The 20,227-nt window shown below is 37.9% G+C and overlaps 2 protein-coding genes across 2 annotated transcripts in view; both read right to left on the bottom strand.

Annotated features, from left to right (window-relative positions):
• The window catches only part of LOC145266501 (cytochrome b-245 chaperone 1-like), a 68,004-nt gene that overhangs the window by 43,397 nt on the left and 4,380 nt on the right, over positions 1-20,227 (bottom strand). The window lies entirely within an intron of this gene.
• LOC145266674 (ARL14 effector protein-like) lies at positions 12,919-13,287 on the bottom strand. The gene has a single exon (XM_080122600.1). It carries the CDS (start codon positions 13,285-13,287, stop codon positions 12,919-12,921), a length of 369 nt encoding a protein of 122 aa, XP_079978726.1.

Here is a 20,227-nt window from a genome sequence, read left to right as displayed (position 1 = left end):
AAGCTTATATCTTTACATCATCAACGCTCTGATCCCCATCTGGCATCAGTTGAAATGAATGGGTCTCATGTTTTGACAAGCTTCTGGGCTTGACCTTTACTCCTGATCTGAAATGGAACATGTACATCAAATCTGTTGCCAAGGCCGCTGGAAAAATGGTGGGATCCTTCTATTGACCCAGTAAATACCTCACTGCTGATGCAATTCTCTATCTATATAAGAGCCAACTTCGTCCAAGGATCAAGTACTGTTGCCACATCTGAGCAGGAGCTGCTAGAAAGGATTTATCCTGCCTTGAACTTCAATCTATGCCCCCCCCCCTGTCAAACTTTCACAAGAAACACTCGTCTACCTGAAAACACTATCAATAATCCCCCCCCCCACTCTTTATCTGTGTCTAAACCTAAACGTAGATTCCATGAACAAATCTTCTTTCTTAGAACTGCACGCCTGTGAAACTGTCTTCCGTTTTCCTGCTGGCTACAGTATGGTTGTCTTCAAGTCCAATGTAAACAAGTTCTTGATAAGCCGTTCACCTAAAGTTAACAAATTTACTGAATTTCCATTACTGACAATTACTATATTGTCCAATTGACTACTGTACACTATTTAACCCTTATCCTCGAGTGGCCCCTGGGCTTGGATAAATGGTGATGCCTATGAAAAAAAACGAAAAAATGTATGGTACTTATGCAGAATACTGATTGAACAATAACTTTATTATTTAGAAACCTATTCTTAATGTGGGAGGATGGGCTTTTTTGTTAATTATTCTGAACTTTTACCTAACAATTTAATAAACAAAAGCTACCGTAAAAATTGAATTTAACTTGAAATTCATGTCTAAAAAAGCACGCTCTGTACTCTGCATAAATTAAACTACATTGATCGCTTTCACACATTCGTTGTAAAGCTCCCTTCCGCGAATAACCAAGATCGACTCGTCTTTTTATTTATTCGTCTAATTCTTATGCGAGTATATATTGTTTAAACCCCCTTTTTGTTTTAATACTGTTTTGTTACCTTTAAATTCTCGGCATTGCTTGGGGTATTTTAACTCTTATTTTCCTTTTTGCAATTCTTTTTTAAATATGAATTTTTGAAAACGAAATTTAATTATCTTTTTTTTTTTTTTTTTTATTAAATTATAAATTGAATGAAATTGTTGCAATTAATACTTTTTTTTTTTTTTTAATAAATATTGATTTAATGTTTATTTATAAAATTATTGGATAAAAACACTGTCTGCTGTTTGTAAACTACACATAGATTCAAATAGCGGAGATGGGTCTAAAATTCGAGCCTTGATCACATACCATTGACGGTATCACAGTAACTAACATAACCTCCTCTGTGTGCGGATTTTCAGCCCCCCCCCCTTCTTCCTGTTATTATTTTTTTCGTATTTATTTATCCATTTTTGAACGATTTCGAGAATCGCTCAAAAATGAACCAGAAATGAGAATGGCGCTATTTTTTTACCCCCTCCCCATCTCTTTCTCTCTCACACACACGCACGTGCGCACACGCAAAACAGTTCAAAGAATTTTCGAGCAATTATTATAGACAACAAACTGAAAAAGTGGTAAAAAACAAATATCTAAAAATAAATGCCAAAGTCAAGATAAGTTACTGTTTTCCCTACCTGGATGAGTTTTTAGAGTGCTTAACATGTAGGTACGTGAAAGAAAAATTCAGAGTTAACATATCTCAAAATGGAACAGCTCAGCAGAAAGAGTATGCAGAGACCATTCTAATGATACTTGAACCATCTCTGTAGGACAAATAATAAAGTTACAATTCTAAAGGTGAAATTTGAGGCTAATTTTGGACAATAGAATCAATGGATTTCCTTAACAAAGTTGTGACCGATATCAAGAGTTTTCTCAGTTATTTTGTCATAACTTTCTTATTTCTTGTCCGATTTAAAAAAAAAACAAATATCACTGGAAAGCTTATTGAATGGAGAACAAGAAAAATATATTTTGAAAGTTTATTAATCAATTATTTACAAGATTAAGAGGTGAAGGGAGATGCTGGGGCGGAAGATACAGTCAATTTCTAAGGCAATATTACATACCCGTGTTGCAGGGCCGATCGTCCGGAGACAGTCGACCCAACAACTAGAAGATAGACACGGGTAAAGAAAACGGTGAACAAGGCAAAGAAAGAATGACTGACAAGGGATGCTCGTTTTTAAAGGACAAAAATCGTCCTTTTATTCGTTAAAAAAAAGTGTTTTTATGTATGCAAGGTAAGTGTTGTTCTCATTAGTTGGATGTTGGTGTGCTCGGGACTGCTGGACGTCAGGAACCGGACCGGTTAGATGGCGGAAACGCAATGCAGGAACAAAATGGACCAACAGGAAGGTTGGATGTCAGGAACCAGAGCCGCAGCAAACTGTAGCAGGAAATGCAAGAAAAAAAAGGACCGCTGACAGGTGTCGCAGGCTGCTGGCAGGCGTCACAGGCAGGAAAAGGTGCTGGCAGGCATCGCAAGCAGGAAAGGCCGGGCCGCAGGAAACTCTGGGAGAGCAGGAGGCGACAAGCAGTAAATCAAAGGGGAAAGGTCTTTCGAAGTACCTAGCCCTGAAAAGGGCTTTTTGAGTTGCTGCTGCATGAGATCCTTCGGCAAGTGAAGTGGATCTCCGATTCGGGGGACTCTTAGCCCTCTGCCGAAGTTGGAGATTTTTGGTCAAAAAGACGCTGGCTTCATGCGAAAGTGTCTTATCAGTGACGTCGCTCCCGAAAATGAGATAGACGAAGGTCATTAAGTTCTAGGCGAAATCCCTACAATCGAATTACGTTTTTGGGTACAACGATTGTATTTACATGGATTTCGCCTGATACAGAAAAACCATCGTTCATTTAGTTTGTGTTTATTTGTCAAAAACACAAACAAGAAAGTTGTAAATAAAAGGAAGTTGTAGAAAGAGAAACCGAAGTAGGTCAAACAAAGCCTCGCTTTTTCGCTTTGTTGTTGGGAGTTTATTCGTCCGCGTCCCTTCTTTCTCTCTGCTGGAAAGTCGGTCGGTCCTTCTGTTGTGTGAAACCGTGGAGTGGGGAGAAGACGAGAGAACAGTTTTTTTCGGTATTTTTTCAGATTAGGTCCACCTCCACAATTTTCTTTTAAATGAAGACTTTTATAGGTTTCCGACTATGCTGAATACAAATATCACATTGAAATTTTGCAGAAATAAGTAGTTCTCAAGATATAAAAAGTTGTATTATGCATTGTGTTCCTCGACGGCCATTTTTGTTGCGCGCGCGCACCATAAACAGATCTACTGAGACAGCCGCCTACCGGAAACACATTTCTGGAATTGCCCCTCCCCCTACCACGTACCGGAAAAATCCACTGTTCTGAAAGTAATTCCCCCACCACCACCACCAAAAAAAAAAAAAAAAAAAAAAAAATTGTGTGTGTGTTTTTTGTTTTTTTTTTCGAATAAATAAATAATTTAAATGAAATATTGAAATTATAAATTCAATTAAAAAATGTTGGAATTAAAAGCAACACTGGATTTTTATGAAATTGAACTGTTTTGTGGGTTCCCCCCCCCCAAACAAATAATTTAAATGAAATATTGAAAATATAAATTTAATAAAATTTTGGAATTAAAGCAACATTGGATTTTTTATAAAATAGAATTTTTTTTTTTTTTTTTTTTCCAAACGAATAAATAATTTAAACGAAAATCAACACTGAAAAGCGCCATGCGTTACTTTACTGCTCATGGTTCTCTGAACCATGTGTATACATTTTGGAAGCGTGACTGTAGTAACTTCGACTTACCTCTTTATCAGAAGTGAAAGTGATATCTAGCCAAGTACTGATTCATGTATTGTGCTCAAATGCCAGGCCTTTTCATCCACTCTTTTAGGTCTTGCCACAGGCGTTTCAATATTCTGTGTGTGAATATTTGGGTTTTCTTTATCAACAAAATTTTTCGAATGGTTAACAATGTGGTGCGTATAATTCTGGCTGAGGTTATTGTAAGCTTTCCAGAAGTCGCTGTAGATAATTGAACCTGGCAGAACAAATTTTCTTATTAACCGACCAAGCGTCTCCTCATTTCTTCGTTCATTGGGGCCTGTCAAAGCGACCACAAAACTCTTTTTAGACTTTCTTTCGATGCCCCCAAAAAGCCAAATTTGACTAAGCGTTCTACCTCGGTTGTATTTGCTTCTCACGATTAAGGTTTCGTCAATTTCAATATCTTGGCCTCCTATTGGGTCTTGATTTTGCAGCCAGATATCGCAAACTTCAGAGCAGAAAGATCTCCAGTCAACAGCGGAACAGCTAGAGATGTCAAGATTTTCCATGATAGTTTGGTGATCCCACAGGTTACTTAAGAAATGGTTAACAAATAGGATAATCTTCCAGCACTCCATGCGTGTTTGGTCCAGAAAAGTTCCTTTCGCATCGCTTATACTGAAGCCACAGTATTTTCTTTTTTTTCTATATGGCTCTATACAATAATTGGTGCATCGCCATAAACATTTATCCTCCCTGTATGAACAAGGTTGCTTACATTTAGGGTATGTTACACTTTTTGGTAACACACTATGTTCTCTAAGGAAATTTCTACTCTTTTCTTCTTGTAACATGAACCCATAAATTGTAAGAAAGTACTTGTTACAGCACATGTCACAAGTTTCTGTGGTAGAACTCATTGTCAGCTATTATTTTTATGAAAGAAAAAACAATGAAATTCTTATGATAATATGTGCAAAAAAATGAACTTTTTATGATAAATTATGTGCAAAAAATGTCCTGCGATTTTTTTTTTTTTTTTTTTTTTTGTAAGTGAACAAAAATGAAATTCTTATAAAAAGAAAATGTGAAAAAGTGTTAGTGGTGTTCTGTATGAAGCGATGTAACTGTTCGGGCCAAAAAATCTTTGGGGCTTGTTTACACACGCATGCGTGCGTAAACAAGCCGTGTCAGACATTCTTGTGCACATTGCCATGTGAAATTCTATAATACAGGTCTTTTTTATCTCGCAAATTACTTTTTTCTGTAAAATTTAAATGAGATTTTCGTCTTCAGCATAGTCGAAAATCCAATTAAGTCACAATTTTAAAGAAATTTGTGGATTGTTCCTATTTACAATGCCTCCCCACGGGGCAGAGTCGTTTTTTAACGTGGAGAAGGGACACAAAAATTAAAATTGTCTTAGTCATGAAGGATTTCTCCTCCACTGACAGAAAAGAAATAGAAATGCAGCACTTTGATCTTGACCCGAAGGACAAGGAGAAATTTGTGGATTGTTGGTCGCGGAGAAATACATTTGTTTGTAGTGCTTTTTAGTACCCAGTGGCGCCAAAGCATGTTTATTTTTTTTGGAGCGAGCACTGAGAGGATTTCCAAACGGAATTTTGTGAGCCCTCTGACAGGTCCCAAGGAATGGAGAAACGATCATCTACATGTGATATTCGTTTTCAGCATACCCGAAACCAATAAAAGTAATTTTAAAGGTGAGTGTTTTCAACTAGGCTGAATATGAAAATCACACTGAAATTTTACAGACACAAGTCCTTATCGAAATATAAATGTTATATCATAAACCCTTTGGGTTATTCCAGTCCAATTCATCCAGCCCCGACACACCCCCTCTTGGATTTTTTTCATATTTACACCATACAAACTTTTGGTTAAAACTAAGAGAAATCTGCAATTTCAGCCCAGTTGGATTTGAGGAACATATTTTTTTCACAGTCGGTTTTGGCCTGGAAATCAAAAATTGCTATCTCATGACGTAGAATTTTCGACCCCCCGGCGTTTTACAAAGTTTGCATTTTTGTTGCAAAAAATAAAGCTCTGGAGCTAAATATTCACACAGGTAAGGTTTTGAGGGCAAGGAATCCAAAAATCATGGTTAGAAAGATGGCAAATGAGAGGAAGTACCTTATTTTTACCATTTTAGGTGATGCCGCAGCACTTTTTTAGAGCTTGTTTGGGGTGATATTTTGTTGAGAAAAAAACATAACTGTGGTGCTTTGCCAGACTTCTCCTTTGGATTTTTAAAGTGACTTTGGGTTGGAAATTACAAGAATCAAATAAAACCTTTCGGCATATTTGACATTTCCAGACACTAAAGCCTCAAAATTGGCATTTTTATAAAAATTTAAGGATTTTTTGGTGAATTTGGCAACAATCTAATCTTAAGTTATGATCAATATCTAGAGCTGGAAAAGGACTTCGATCGACCCATTAGAGCCCATTTTCATGATATAATATCAAATTACATCATATAAAAGGATATGGACCCCTACTTCAGTCAAAATGGACAAAAAATAGTCGAAAATAAAAGACTGCTGCATAATCTAATTTATCGTAAGAAAAACTGTCAAACAAATATAAAACAGACATTTGTTATAACTCCAACTATCGACTTAAACTGTGAAAATAGTTCTGAATCTTATTTTTCTCCTCCTCGGTGATGAAATATGTGTAGTACTTACCAACACAACAAACGCCCTCGTGTTTGTGCCTTGTATAGGCATGCGCGACAACAAAACTTGGGTTTTTATAAGCAGAAGTCTCGAGGTTGTCAGGAATCTGCATGCGCAAGAGAAGGGATTGAGATAGTGGTATAAAGGCAGGTCGAGTGAGAAGGTTGTTGTTGTTGTCATTGGACGTTACAGTGACGCGTGCGTTAGCAGGTGATTAAGAGGCGGTTTATTTTTGTGTGTCAAGTCGCACACCTCGGTGAAGGTCATATAAATCGTTCACCTCGGTGAAGGTGAAGGTCATAAGCTATTTCGGCTATTTCATTTTGTCTCTTTTCCTGGACAACTATGGCTGGGGCAAAGTTTGATTTAAAACTGATACCCGAATTCGACGGATCCACTTCTGTTGTCGACTGGGTCGAAAGGGTTGAGCTGACCTGCAACCTCTGTGAAGTAAAGGGGGTGCATACTGTGATTCCCCTAAGATTGGCTGGAGGCGCCCTAAGTGTATATCAGCAACTGAGTGCTGTGGAGAAGGCTGATATTACCTGTATAAAAAATGCTTTATACAAGGCATTTGCCATGGATCCCTGTACGGCCTACGAAACATTTGCCACTAGGAAGCTCGTGCCAGGAGAAACTGTGGATGTCTTCTTCGCGGAGCTGAAGAAACTTGCAGTTCTATTTGGCAATGGAGTGTCAGAGCAAACACTGGCGTATGCGTTTGTGGCCGGCCTTCCCACCCATGTTAAGGAACTGTTGAGGGCTTCCACCAGCATATCTGTAATGCCCATGGAACATTTGTTAGAACGCGCTCGAGCCATTATCAGAGATGAGGAGGACCTGAGGGAACCGGTTGTAATGATGGCGCAGGCAGCCAAGACTAATGCTGAAAAGAGTCTCAGTTTGAGACCCACGACCAATGGGAGATGTTTCTGCTGTAGCCAGCGAGGCCATATCGCAAGAAATTGTACTAACAAGGGGCGGGGGCGCCCGCGCTGTTTCCAATGTGGTAGCTATGGACATTTATCCCAAAATTGTGCGGGAAATGCATCAGGGGGCAGGCCGTCAGCGCCGCCCTGTTCCCCGGACAAGATTTAATTGAGGCGCAACCGACAATAAATGTGTACGTGGACCAAGTGCTTTGTTCAGCTCTTCTCGACTCCGGGTGCTCACACACCATCATGAGTGCCAAGTTGTGTCGAAACTGGACAAAGCAGAACATCAAAGTAACCACAATAGGTGGCAATATGCAAGCTTGCTGTGGAGCCGGAACTGTCAAAGTCCACACAGACTCTGGTGTGGCCGCAAACATTAATGTGCTGGTGATGCGAGGGGATTTGCTGGGATTCGATGTACTGTTGGGATATGATGCTATTAAGGCACTGGGGGGAGTGGTTATCGGAAGAGATGGGACTGTGTGATTTTTGGAAACCCCAGTGTGTGCTGCAGTTCACATTGATCGGCCTGATTTTAAGGTGGACTACGACCCTCACCAAAAAGCATGGACTGCATCGTGGAAGTGGACAGAAGGAAGGGTGCCAACCGAACTCAAGAATAGCATTGTAGAGTACTCGATACCCGACGAGGCCCGTAATGATTACGAGAAGGAACTTGAGGCATGGATCCAGGATGGATGGCTGATCCCCTACCCCAACAAGCTGGGACCACCCAAGGGTCTGATTCCCTTAATGGCTGTAGTCCAGCATAGCAAATCAAAAGTTTGTCCGGTGCTGGACTATCGTGAACTCAATAGATACATTGAGACGTACACTGCCGATGCTCACGTGTGCGCCAGCAAGCTGAGAGAATGGCGCCAGAAGGGCTCCAATGTGTCTATAGTAGACTTGCGGAAGGCTTATTTGCAGGTGCGAGTGGATGAGACATTGTGGCCGTTCCAGACAGTGTGGTTCCGGGGTCAGAGATACTGCCTTACTCGACTTGGCTTTGGGCTGAATGTGGCACCGCAAATCATGAAGACCATCGTAAATGCAGTGTTGTCCCAGGAAAAGACCACTGAGGACGCAATATCGGCCTATATTGATGATGTGTATGTCAATGAAGACGTACAATCTGCGTCGCACGTCAGAAAAGTTAGCTCAATTCGGGTTGGAGTGCAAGGATCCCGAACGTCTGAGAGATGGAGCACGGGTATTAGGATTGGACGTTTGCGGGAAAGACGGTACCTTACGATGGAGGCGTGGCAGTGAGATTCCAACCATCCCTGATTTTATTACGCGGCGGACTATTTTTTCCTTGTGTGGGAAACTTATTGGTCACTTACCAGCGTGTGGCTGGCTCCGAGCAGCTGTGGGCGTCATCAAACGCAGGGCAAGTTTAGTAACTACAGGTTGGGATGATGTATCTGATGATGCTCTTCTAACTCTGATGACGACAGAAACCCTAGAGAGAGTTAACAAGGAGGATCCTGCCCGTGGAGAATGGTGTGTCGATGGGGACACTGTGAATGTGTGGGTTGACACTAGTTCTTTGGCATTGGGAGTGTTATTGGAGCAACGTGGAAATTTAATTGAAGACGCATGTTGGCTGCGACCCGTGAATGATGCTCAACACATCAACCTGGCGGAACTGGATGCTGTTGTGAAGGGTTTAAATCTGGCACTGCAATGGCAGTCGAAGAAGTTACACTTGTACACAGATTCTCTCTGCGTCTACCACTGGGTGTCCGACACTCTCTCGGGACGAACAAGAGTCCGTACTAAGGCAGCCAGTGAGATGTTAATCCGGCGGAGGCTAAACACCCTGAAGAGTCTGGTATCAGAATATGACCTGTCGGTGAGTGTAACGCTCGTGGCATCACACTGTAATCGTGCAGACCAACTAACTCGTGTGCCTCACAAATGGTATGAAGCTGTGAAGACAGGCGTGGAGTTCACTGCTCGATCTTGCGCAGTTGGCATGATTAGCTCATGCCAAATACAAAGAATTCATGTGCAGAGTGGACATCCAGGTATCAAAAGAACTTTGTATTTTGCGAGGCGTGTGGACCCGGCAGTGACAAGGGCGGATGTCAGGCAGATCATCAAGCACTGTGAGGCATGCCAGTCTATCGATCCTGCACCTGAGCAATGGCAGAAGGGGACGATTGGAAGTTGAGCATGTGTGGCAACGATTAGCGATGGATATTACCCATTACAGTGGTAAGCCCTTTCTAACCCTTATCGACTGTGGACCCACTCGTTTTGCGGTGTGGCGGCAAATGACCAGGCAGGACTCAGCGAATGTTGTCCGCCAACTGTCATCTATCTTTTCTGAGTGAGGTGCGCCGGAAAAGATATTGACGGACAACGATGCTGCTTTTTGTAGCCACCAAGTTCGGCAGTTGTTGAATGAGTGGGGTGTCCGACTACGACTGCGATGTGCTCATGTGCCATCAGGGAATGGCATTGCTGAGAGGAGCCATCGCAGCATCAAGAGAATTGCTGCCAAAAAGCAATGCACCATTACGGAGGCCACGTATTGGTATAACATCACACCAAAGGATGGGAAGACACTAACAACAGCATCGGCCAATGCCATACACAAATATCGTGTTTGGATAAAGGGCATTGACACTGTCCAACCAATCGACGAGGAGAGTCATAACAAATACAAGGTAGGGGATCCAGTTTGGGTTAGACCCCCTGGAAACCGGTGCACTATCAAGTTCAAGCGAGGATGAATATCTGGAGTGGTCAGCCAGCAGTCGGTCCTTGTTGATGGAACCCCACGCCATGTGCGCGATCTTCGCCCGGCTAGTGAAGTACATCCTACAACTACAGAGAGCGATGAATCATCAGATGATGAGCTGCTAATGAGTGAGATCACCGAGCAAGAGAGTGGTAGTTGTAGTTCGTCTGATCAGGCAGGATCAGAACCTCACACAGAACCAGAACCTGAATCTGAGAGTGTAAATACCACCCTTCGCAGAAGCCAACGAACTAAGAGGCCACCCCCGGAGTGCACTCTATGTGATCATCAGATCAGGGGGGAGTGTAGTACTTACCAACACAACAAACACCCTCGTGTTTGTGCCTTGTATAGGCATGCGCGACAACAAAACTTGGGTTTTTATAAGCGGAAGTCTCGAGGTTGTCAGGAATCTACAGGCGCATGCGCAAGAGAAGGGATTGAGATAGTGATATAAAGGCAGGTCGAGTGAGAAGGTTGTTGTTGTTGTCATTGGACGTTACAGTGACGCGTGCGTTAGCAGGTGATTAAGAGGCGGTTTATTTTTGTGTGTCAAGTCGCGCACCTCGGTGAAGGTCATATAAATCGTTCACCTCGGTGAAGGTGAAGGTCATAATATGTTCTACCATTCACTGAAATACTTGGGGTCTGCACTTTCATAACGACCTTGCTCAGTGGAATATAGCCTCGATTCCTATTAGTTGGCCAGTGGAATTTATGTGATGGTTCATGTGGATGCAGGAACTTGCAAGTAAGATCTTTCTCTTCCCTGTTGACACTCTCAATCAATGCTAACCACCAATATCCATCAAAAAGGCAAGTAACGTAGTCATTGCATTTGAGCAACTCCAGAGTTTCATCTAGCGGCGCAGGCATGTCCAGGAAAGAATGGTCAATAAAGATCGTTGTGTCAGCACTCAATTGCTTGCCCTGAATAGTAAACTGAGAAGTTGGTTTGAAATAGTGATATACCAGGCACAGTATCTCCCAGTTTATCTCATTTGAAGTTTCTCTCGAACTGAAACCATGTCTTCTTTGTCGATCTTTAGAAACATGATACAAGTGATCGATGATCTGCAAAAGTCTGCAACAGCATGAAAGGTAAGTATTTGGTCTTTTATTGGCCTTTGCAAGCTGGCACGGAGAACTTTGCGTTTGACAGCCCCACCAATTCCATCACAGGGTGATTTGCCATGGCTAATTGCAAAAAATGGCCAAGTTGCATCAATTCCAAAATCTGATGAGTGATGGCAAAGGTTAAGAAATGCTTTGAAGTTTTTATATTGGCCAGTGCAACCATTGCTGAAGTACTCTACGCTCTTGATCCAGGGAAATTTCTCTTTGATGTACAACATCACCATTCTTTGCAGGTGTCATGCTCAAGGTCATCTGAAATGATGCATAATGAGATCTGTTGAAGTTTGCCATTGTTGTCTTTGTAATAAATTACCACTGGATGCATGGTACACTGGTCTTTGTTCCAGTGATATCCCTGGATCTCATCTTGCATCACATAGTGATAATTTTCCGCAAAGTCTAGGAGAAGGATACATTCCGTCTCAGTTATTTCTTCTCTTTTTTAGATACTGAGCTTGGCTCTTTGCTGTGAAGGAATGGGTCATTAGATTATCAACATTGTATACCAATATCTCTATGAAGTCATCTACATCAGCCATCTGTGTCCGTAGCATTGTCCTATCCACACTCTCCCACTGACTATATGACATCTCACTGTCAATTTCCAATTCAGTAAATTTATCTCTGATATACTTCTCTAAAGCAGGGAAACCTGGCCATTTAGGACAACAGTGGACCATACATTCAAGACTATTGGTGTCGCAAACTATCAAGGCCATCAAATCTTTGTAAGTGATATTAAAATTGGGACTTTCAGTTGATACATTAGCAGCACTCTCATCTCTGAATTCTTCAGCTTTCCTTCTGAGCAGAGTCTTGACAGCTGAAACAAAGCAGTCAACAAGCAATTTGCTGTTTTGATGGTGGGTGCAAACACAAACTGAATGAGAACCTGATGTCAAGACGGTGACACACCATTTTGGATGGAGCTCACAGAACTTTGAAAGACCTATTTTGTGTTCAGCATAACTTTCTTTGTAAGCTACATAAAGCTCCTTAAGATTGCATAATAGGAGCCGTTTCTGGACATGAACTTTGTTACCAATGCTCACAAAATCTTTCCCTCCAGGCATTAACCGTGAAAATTCATCGTCCTCATAGAAAGCCAAGACAGAATTGATAACCTCTTTTGAGAGACCTCTCCCCTTCTTCTTCTGTGGCAATGAAAGAATACCTCGATCCTTTTTCAGTTGCCGTGCTTCACATACTATATATTCAGAGACATTGAAATATTCAGGCACCTCTTTTTGAGACCAACATTCCGGAGCTAAAGTCATCAACTGGATCCTCTCACTGGTTTTCATTTCTTTATTCTCAAGTTTGGCCTTCATTGCATCCAACAAACGATCATGATCTTTTGCCTGTGCCACTAAATCCGTTTGACTCGTTTGGCTGCTAATAGGGCTTCCTAATTCAGGGCTAGAGATGTTAAGGACTTTGGCAGCTGCCTCTACTTGCATTTCATAGCTTCTTTCTAATTTCTCTCTGACAATATTGATTTTTGTGCGCTTCTGCATTCTACCGGTTTTTATATCAAACATCATTAGACTGTCATTCAGTTTCTCTCTCTTTTGCTCAATTTGCGACTCATTTTCAAGGTCTTGATTGTCACTTTCTTCTGTTTCACTTGGATCTTCTAACTTCTTGGCAGCTGCTTCACAGTGACGCAAAGCTTCCAGCCAGGAACAACATGGTAGCCCTTCTGCTTTAGCATCTCGGCCATGTCTAACTTGATAGCACGATCACCCTCTACTTTCTTTTTGTGCTTCAAAAAGATGTTGCAGCACTTCGTATATTTTTTCTCAAAGTAATGCCCCAAATGAAGTTCGTGATACCTGCAAATGTTAGCAACAGTTTCATCAGTGAGTGTGACACCAGCTCTTAATTTGAGCACAGTTCCTACATCATGCTCTAATGCAGTTATTGGTGTTGAAGATGGCTTCAGATTGCAGTGACATGCACTCTTCATTAGTAATCCAAAAGAACATTGAGGAGCACTTGTCATGGATCTCATCCCTCTCTTTTCCTTGTTTCAGAAGATATTCTTCATTTACTGCTCTGGAAGAAAGATGTGAAATAATTATTACAATATTATCATAAAAATAATAATTCACAATGATCAGAATCTGCAATCCCCAACTGCAACATTAAGAGATTTACAGATAGTATAATACACAAATGATGTAACAGTAGCACATTCTTGATCAGAAACAAAGGCACTGTAATCAAAGAAATGAAATTTGCAAAAAGTAATATTTATCTTAGTTTCTGACCATTCAAATTTGATAATGAAAAAAGATTTATTATGGTAATTTCTAAAGTGTGAAATTCAACTGCATGTATTTCAAGGTGCTACAGAACTGCATTTCTGGGGTATAAGAAATTCTATTTTAACCATTATTATGCCTTGAGGTTAGTGGGCTAAACGATAATTTAGTGAGAAACCATAAAAAAGTGATGGGAAACAATAAACTTGGATTATTGACAAACTTAGAAGTTCACACCAAAGAATGCATTATTAGATCAATGCAACGATTAAATAGCCTGAAAGAGAAGAAAATTAATCATAGCAGCAATGAAATATAACTATGAGATGTCATAACTAGCCAAAGAGAGACACCCATTTATCCAAAATGGTTTCATATGAAAGTTTCTATGCTGAAGATTACCCTTACAAATATATATCTTGTTTTTGAGAGCCACAAATGTTGACTTCCCTGTTTGTCTTTGACAGTATTTAACATGCTCAGGTAATAACTCTGAACAAACTGTGTTGAAAATGTATCACCAGAAACAGAACAAAATTGATCAATCAAAAACATAACAGCAAGAAATCATTGCATGAATACTTCACAACTAAAGTAATGTCATTTTGAGTGAAACTGATCAAGAAAAGGTATATCCATTTGAATCAACATGAAACAATCAGAACTGAAGTCAATGTAGTGTCTTTTGAGTGAAACTGAACAGGAAAAAGAACATTTAAATCAAGATTTAAAAAAGAAGCATAGGACATTATTCGGGTATCATATGATAGAGGAATTTGCTCTGACACTCAAACTTGATTACTCAGGTGGACATGATTCTGGGCAGCTTAAATGCATTGATTGAAAGTATTTGCTGATTTAATGGTTTATGAACTGCATGGCACGATTGTATGATGTGTGCCTGAAGGTATAAATAAAAAACACAATATTTTATTCCCACTGACTTTTTGGTAAACTGAGTCGACTCTACACTACCCCTAGTCACAATTCATCAACACATACAAATGAAAGAATACTGTTATCATGATCAGTACTATTCTACTGCACATTTTTAATTAGATCATAAAAGAGAAGGAAAGAGAGGGTTAGATCTTGCCTCAGTTTGATAATGAGCAGAATGTTATGCTTAAAATGAAAATGTAACCACTTCATTCATATCTGAACGTTACAAATTTTTTTTTGTGTGCGCGACAATGCACAAAAATTCTTATGTTTATAAGCACTTGTCAGTATTTTTTTTTTTTTTTTTTAATTACATTTTCCCCCCAAACAAGGCACATTGTCACTTTGATGTAGGGGGGGGGGCTACTTTCCTCTAAATTTTAAGCTGTTGATATCTGCAAATCAAAAGACAATGGCCAAAAGTTGTTTTTTTGAAAAACTCAAATGTCCAAAACTTGTACATAATTAAAATTGCTGTCCATATGTCCATATATGTGTCAAAAATCTTATTTTCAACTAGTTTTTGTCTATTTTGACTGAAGTAAGGGTCCATATCCTTTTATATGATGTAATTTGATATTATATCATGAAAATGGGCTCTAATGGGTCGATCGAAGTCCTTTTTTAGCTCTAGATATTGATCATAACTTAAGATTAGATTGTTGCCAAATTCACCAAAAAATCCTTAAATTTTTATAAGAATGCCAATTTTGAGGCTTTAGTGTCTGGAAATGTCAAATATGCCGAAAGGTTTTATTTGATTTTTGTAATTTCCAACCCAAAGTCACTTTAAAAATCCAAAGGAGAAGTCTGGCAAAGCACCACAGTTATGTTTTTTTCTCAACAAAATATCACCCCAAACAAGCTCTAAAAAGTGCTGCGGCATCACCTAAAATGGTAAAAATAAGGTACTTCCTCTCATTTGCCATCTTTCTAACCATGATTTTTGGATTCCTTGCCCTCAAAACCTTACCTGTGTGAATATTTAGCTCCAGAGCTTTATTTTTTGCAACAAAAATGCAAATTTTGTAAAACGCCGGGGGTCAAAAATTCTACGTCATGAGATAGCAATTTTTGATTTCCAGGCCAAAACCAACTGTGAAAAAAAATATGTTCCTCAAATCCAACTGGGCTGAAATTGCAAATTTCTCTTAGTTTTAACCCAAAGTTTGTATGGTGTAAATATGAAAAAAATCCAAGAGGGGGTGTGTCGGAGCTGGATGAATTGGGCTGGAATAACCCCTTTTTAAGAATTCAGAACTCAACAACCAGTCCGTTTTTTTTATTTCTCCTGTTGTTCTTGCTTATGGTAGATAGAGAGAGAGAGAGAGAGAGAGAGAGACAGAGTGGGAGAGCGACAGAGAGAATTTTATCGTGGCGCCCACTTGTTTGACAATCAAATCTCCAATCTTTTTTGGATCTATGTGTACAGTAATACAAACCCGTTCTTTTTCATAAAAATCCAATGTTGCTTTGGGTTTGTATTACTGTACACAGATTCGAAAAAGTTGTCAAAAAACAAATATATAACAAATAAATGTTATCAAAGGCAAGATAAGTTACTTTTCTACCAAACTAGATATATTTTTTGTGTTTTTATTCAATGTAACATATTTATTCAGCTCGAAAAACATGCAGTGTTTACCGATGTATTGGAAAATTCAAAATGGCGGCCGACTCTCTCTTAAACACGGTAAGTTCGGGAAAAGGTGTTATAAATAATAAACTAGACAAAATACTGTTAGAAATTCGCTCAATATATATTACCGTGACACAGGTTGACATATATTCGGTGTTTTTTTTTTAATAATATTTTGTCTAGTTTATTATTTATAATACCTTTTCTCGAACTTACCGTGTTTAAGAGAGAGTCGGCCGCCATTTTGAATTGTCGAATACATCGGTAAACACTGCATGTTTTTTGAGCTGAATAAATATGTTACATTGAATAAAAACATGAAAAATATATCCAGTTTGGTAGAAAAGTAACTTATCTTGCCTTTGATAACATTTATTTGTTATATATTTGTTTTTTGACAACTTTTTCGAATCTATGTGTACAGTAATACAAACCCGTTGCTTTAATTCCAACATTTTTTAATTGAATTTATAATTTCAATATTTCATTTAAATTATTTATTCGAAAAAAAAAAAAAAAAAAATACACACAAACAAAAGTTTGTTTTTTTTAATAAAAATTCAATGTTGTTTTAACTCAAAAATTGTTGTTTGTTACTCATTTGCCAGTTGAATCCTTTTATTTATCTTTTTTTAATTTTTATTTTCTTGAGAAACTGAAATATTATTTAGTAACACATACTTAACAGGGAGAGGGGGGTATTCTCAGTTTCAGAAAAGTAGAACTTCATAACGAGAAAAAGAACCCCCTTAAAAGTCATTAAATTTATTTGTTTTCAAAAAATTTTTTTTAGTTTTTTTTTCCCTCAGTTTTGCGGGCACCATTTTTTTTTTTTTTGTGCTGGTGGTGGGGGGGAATTATTACTTTCAGAACAGTGGATTTTTCCGGTACGTGGTAGGGGCAATTCCAGAAATGTGTTTCCGGTAGGCGGCTGTCTCAGTAGATTTGTTTATTGCGTGCGCGCAACAAAAATGGCCGCTGAAGAACACAATGCATAATACAACTTTTTATATCTTGAGAACTACTTATTTCTGCAAAATTTCAATGCGGTATTCGTATTCAGTATAGTCGAAAACCTATAAAAGTCGTCATTTAAAAGAAAATTGTGGAGGTGGACCTAATCTGAAAATTTACCGTTTTTTCCTTGCCCCCGCGACACCCGCATATGAAGTCTGATCAAATTAAATGATTTTTTCTGTATGAATACTTTATCCCATGACGAGTACGTACGATGTATATTTTTTTTAATATTTCCATTTTTTTAATGTCATGAAAACTGCAGAAGCACCTTTTTTTTTTTTTCCTCATACAAACACCAATAAATATATTTTTTTTTTTTTACATTTCTCCTGAACCCAATAAAAGTAATTTTAAAGGTGAGTGTTTTCAACTAGGCTGAATATGAAAATCACACTGAAATTTTACAGACACAAGTCCTTATCGAAATATAAATGTTATATCATAAACCCTTTTTAAGAATTCAAAACTCAACCAGTCCGTTTTTTTTATTTCTCCTGTTGTTCTTGCTATAATATATTAATGAAATTTTTAAAATTAAAAATTAAACTAACTCTTGTATTTTAATTGTAAATTGGTTTATTAGTTTTTTATAGAAAAAGCGAAGTAACAAATGGAAGAAAAAAAAAAGCAGCTCGAAATGATAAAATAGAAAAAAGAATACATTGACGATTGATTTTGCCGGGGAGAAATGTTTTGGTTTAAAGAAATTAAAATAGTTTAAATCCTAAAAGTTCATTATGCTGAAATAAATTTTTAATAATTTATATGCTAAAAGAAATTTTATACTTTTAGCCAGCCGTAGTCTGGTGTTATTGCCGTCGGAAAATATCTGTAAACAAAGTGCGTAGGTTAAAGATGGCGTTGATGAAATTTTGAAAATTTTTGTAACGGCTTCACATTTTAGGTAAACTCAAAACCAAAGAAGGTAAAGTCATATAGGCTTCATATTTTGCACAAATAAGGTTTAATATCTATATTAACGAATATATATAGTTTCAAAACTATTACAACTTGCCTTAAGGTCGAATAACGATGACTTAAATGACACAAAACTTCACTTCAAAAATTTTTTCACTTCTACTGAACGTATGAAAATAATTCAAATACCAGCATGTAGCGAAATATGTGTGCTATGTCATCAGTATCCGTGCTGTGTAGTTACCCCCCTCCCCCGATACAGATGCTAAGCCCAAATCTATGACACATACCCCAGTGCACAGAATTACGGCTTACTCAAGTTACCAGTGCAACTTCACTCTCGCAAAAGCCTTGGCATTTTCACATACCTAGAGCGGGTTCTAGTAGTTCTGCTGGAGCATCGAGACACACAGTCGAACTCGGTGGGAAAATTTTGGTCCGACATTGTGACTGATAGCTTGGAATGAAGTAGGTCCCAAACAAACCAAACATATAACATTAAAGACTGCATAGGGTTGAGGATCCACGAATACAATAATAATTATATAAAATTCTATGGTATAGAGGATATAAAGTTAACACTAAATGGCAGTATTGTACTCTGTCCCGAAAATGTTCGATAACTCTTGGCGGTTCACAATTTACTATGACACCGTCTAAGCAGGTGCGCGTTCATATTAATTTGATTTTACGCAGACGAATTTGAATAAATAACCCGACGCTTTTTCATTAAAGTTTCGATAAATTTGCACGTTTTTTTTTTTTTTGCACGTTAAAGTTATTTCAAGTTATTACAAATAAATTAATTTCGAACAAACAAAATATTGAATAAAATGATAATTGTATTCAAGTTTTTGAATAAAAATTATTTAACACGAACAAACAAAATATTGAATAACATGAAAATTATTTAACAGGAACATTGGTACTGGTCGCGATAAGAGTTCCCTGCCAAACACCCTAAAAAAAAAAAAAAAAAAAAAAAAAAAAAAAAACAATGACTTCTCCCCACGCATGCGCAAAGGACATGTTTTAGTTGCCATAGTAACTAAACGATCATGAATTTTTATCAACTTTGTTTTACTGTTTATGAATATTGAAATAAAAGACATTACTACACATTTATTAATATCTCACTTTTATCGACTTTTTTTTTTTTTTTACTGTTTTACTGTTTGTGTCACTTTTATCAACTTTTTCTTTTCTTTTTTAAATATGTTTTTAGTTTTGTGTGTTGAATGAAACTTTTTTTCATTACAACAATAGTTATCAACCCCGGTTAGCTAATTCCGTAAAATGAGATTCTACTTTTTTAGGCGAATTTGTACCCTCCCCATGTTAAGAATGGCTTTTTAAATAATTTCTTTTTAAATGACGACGTTTTTACTGTTTATGAATATTAAAAGAAAAATAATTACTAAACATTAATAAATAAAAAAATGGGTGCTAGTGCACTTATGATCCGTGCTATATTTTAAATCGTATTTCTAAGCTTAATTAAAGTTTAGGGTTTGTATTACTGTACACAGATTCGAAAAAGTTGTCAAAAAACAAATATATAACAAATAAATGTTATCAAAGGCAAGATAAGTTACTTTTCTACCAAACTGGATATATTTTTTGTGTTTTTATGTAACATTTATTCAGCTCGAAAAACAGTGTTTACCGATGTATTGGAAAATTCAAGATGGCGTCTGATTCTCTCTTTAACACGGTAAGTTTGGTAAAAGGTGTTATAAATAAAAAACTATACAAAATACTATTAAAAACATGCCGAGTATATGTCAACCTTTGTCACGGTAACATATATTGAGCGTGTTTTTAACAGTATTTTATCTGGGTTTTTATTTATAACACCTTTTCCCAAACTTACCGTGTTAAACAGAGAATCAGACGCCATCTTGAATTTTCCAATACATCGGTAAGCACTATGTTTTTCGAGCTGGATAAACATGTTACATTGAATAAAAACACGAAAAATATATCCAGTTTGGTAGAAAAGTAACTTCTCTTGCTTTTGATAACATTTGTTATATATTTGTTTTTTGACAACTTTTTCGAATCTGTGTGTACAGTAATACAAACCCAAAGTTTAATGTTTTTTTATTCAATTGTAAGGTTAAAGTAGAAACACTCTCCCCATGTTAAGAATGGCTTTT

This window comes from Euprymna scolopes, chromosome 41 (assembly GCF_053919585.1).
Source record: "Euprymna scolopes isolate OS-2025 chromosome 41, ASM5391958v1, whole genome shotgun sequence".
In the NCBI taxonomy this organism is placed as follows: Eukaryota; Metazoa; Mollusca; class Cephalopoda; order Sepiida; family Sepiolidae; genus Euprymna; species Euprymna scolopes.
This window is presented reverse-complemented; position numbering and strand designations above follow the sequence as displayed.

Coding starts and splice junctions, on each gene's coding strand:
- LOC145266674 (XM_080122600.1), bottom strand. CDS start 13,287: ATGACAAGTGCTCCTCAATGTTCTTTTGGATTACTAATGAAGAGTGCA.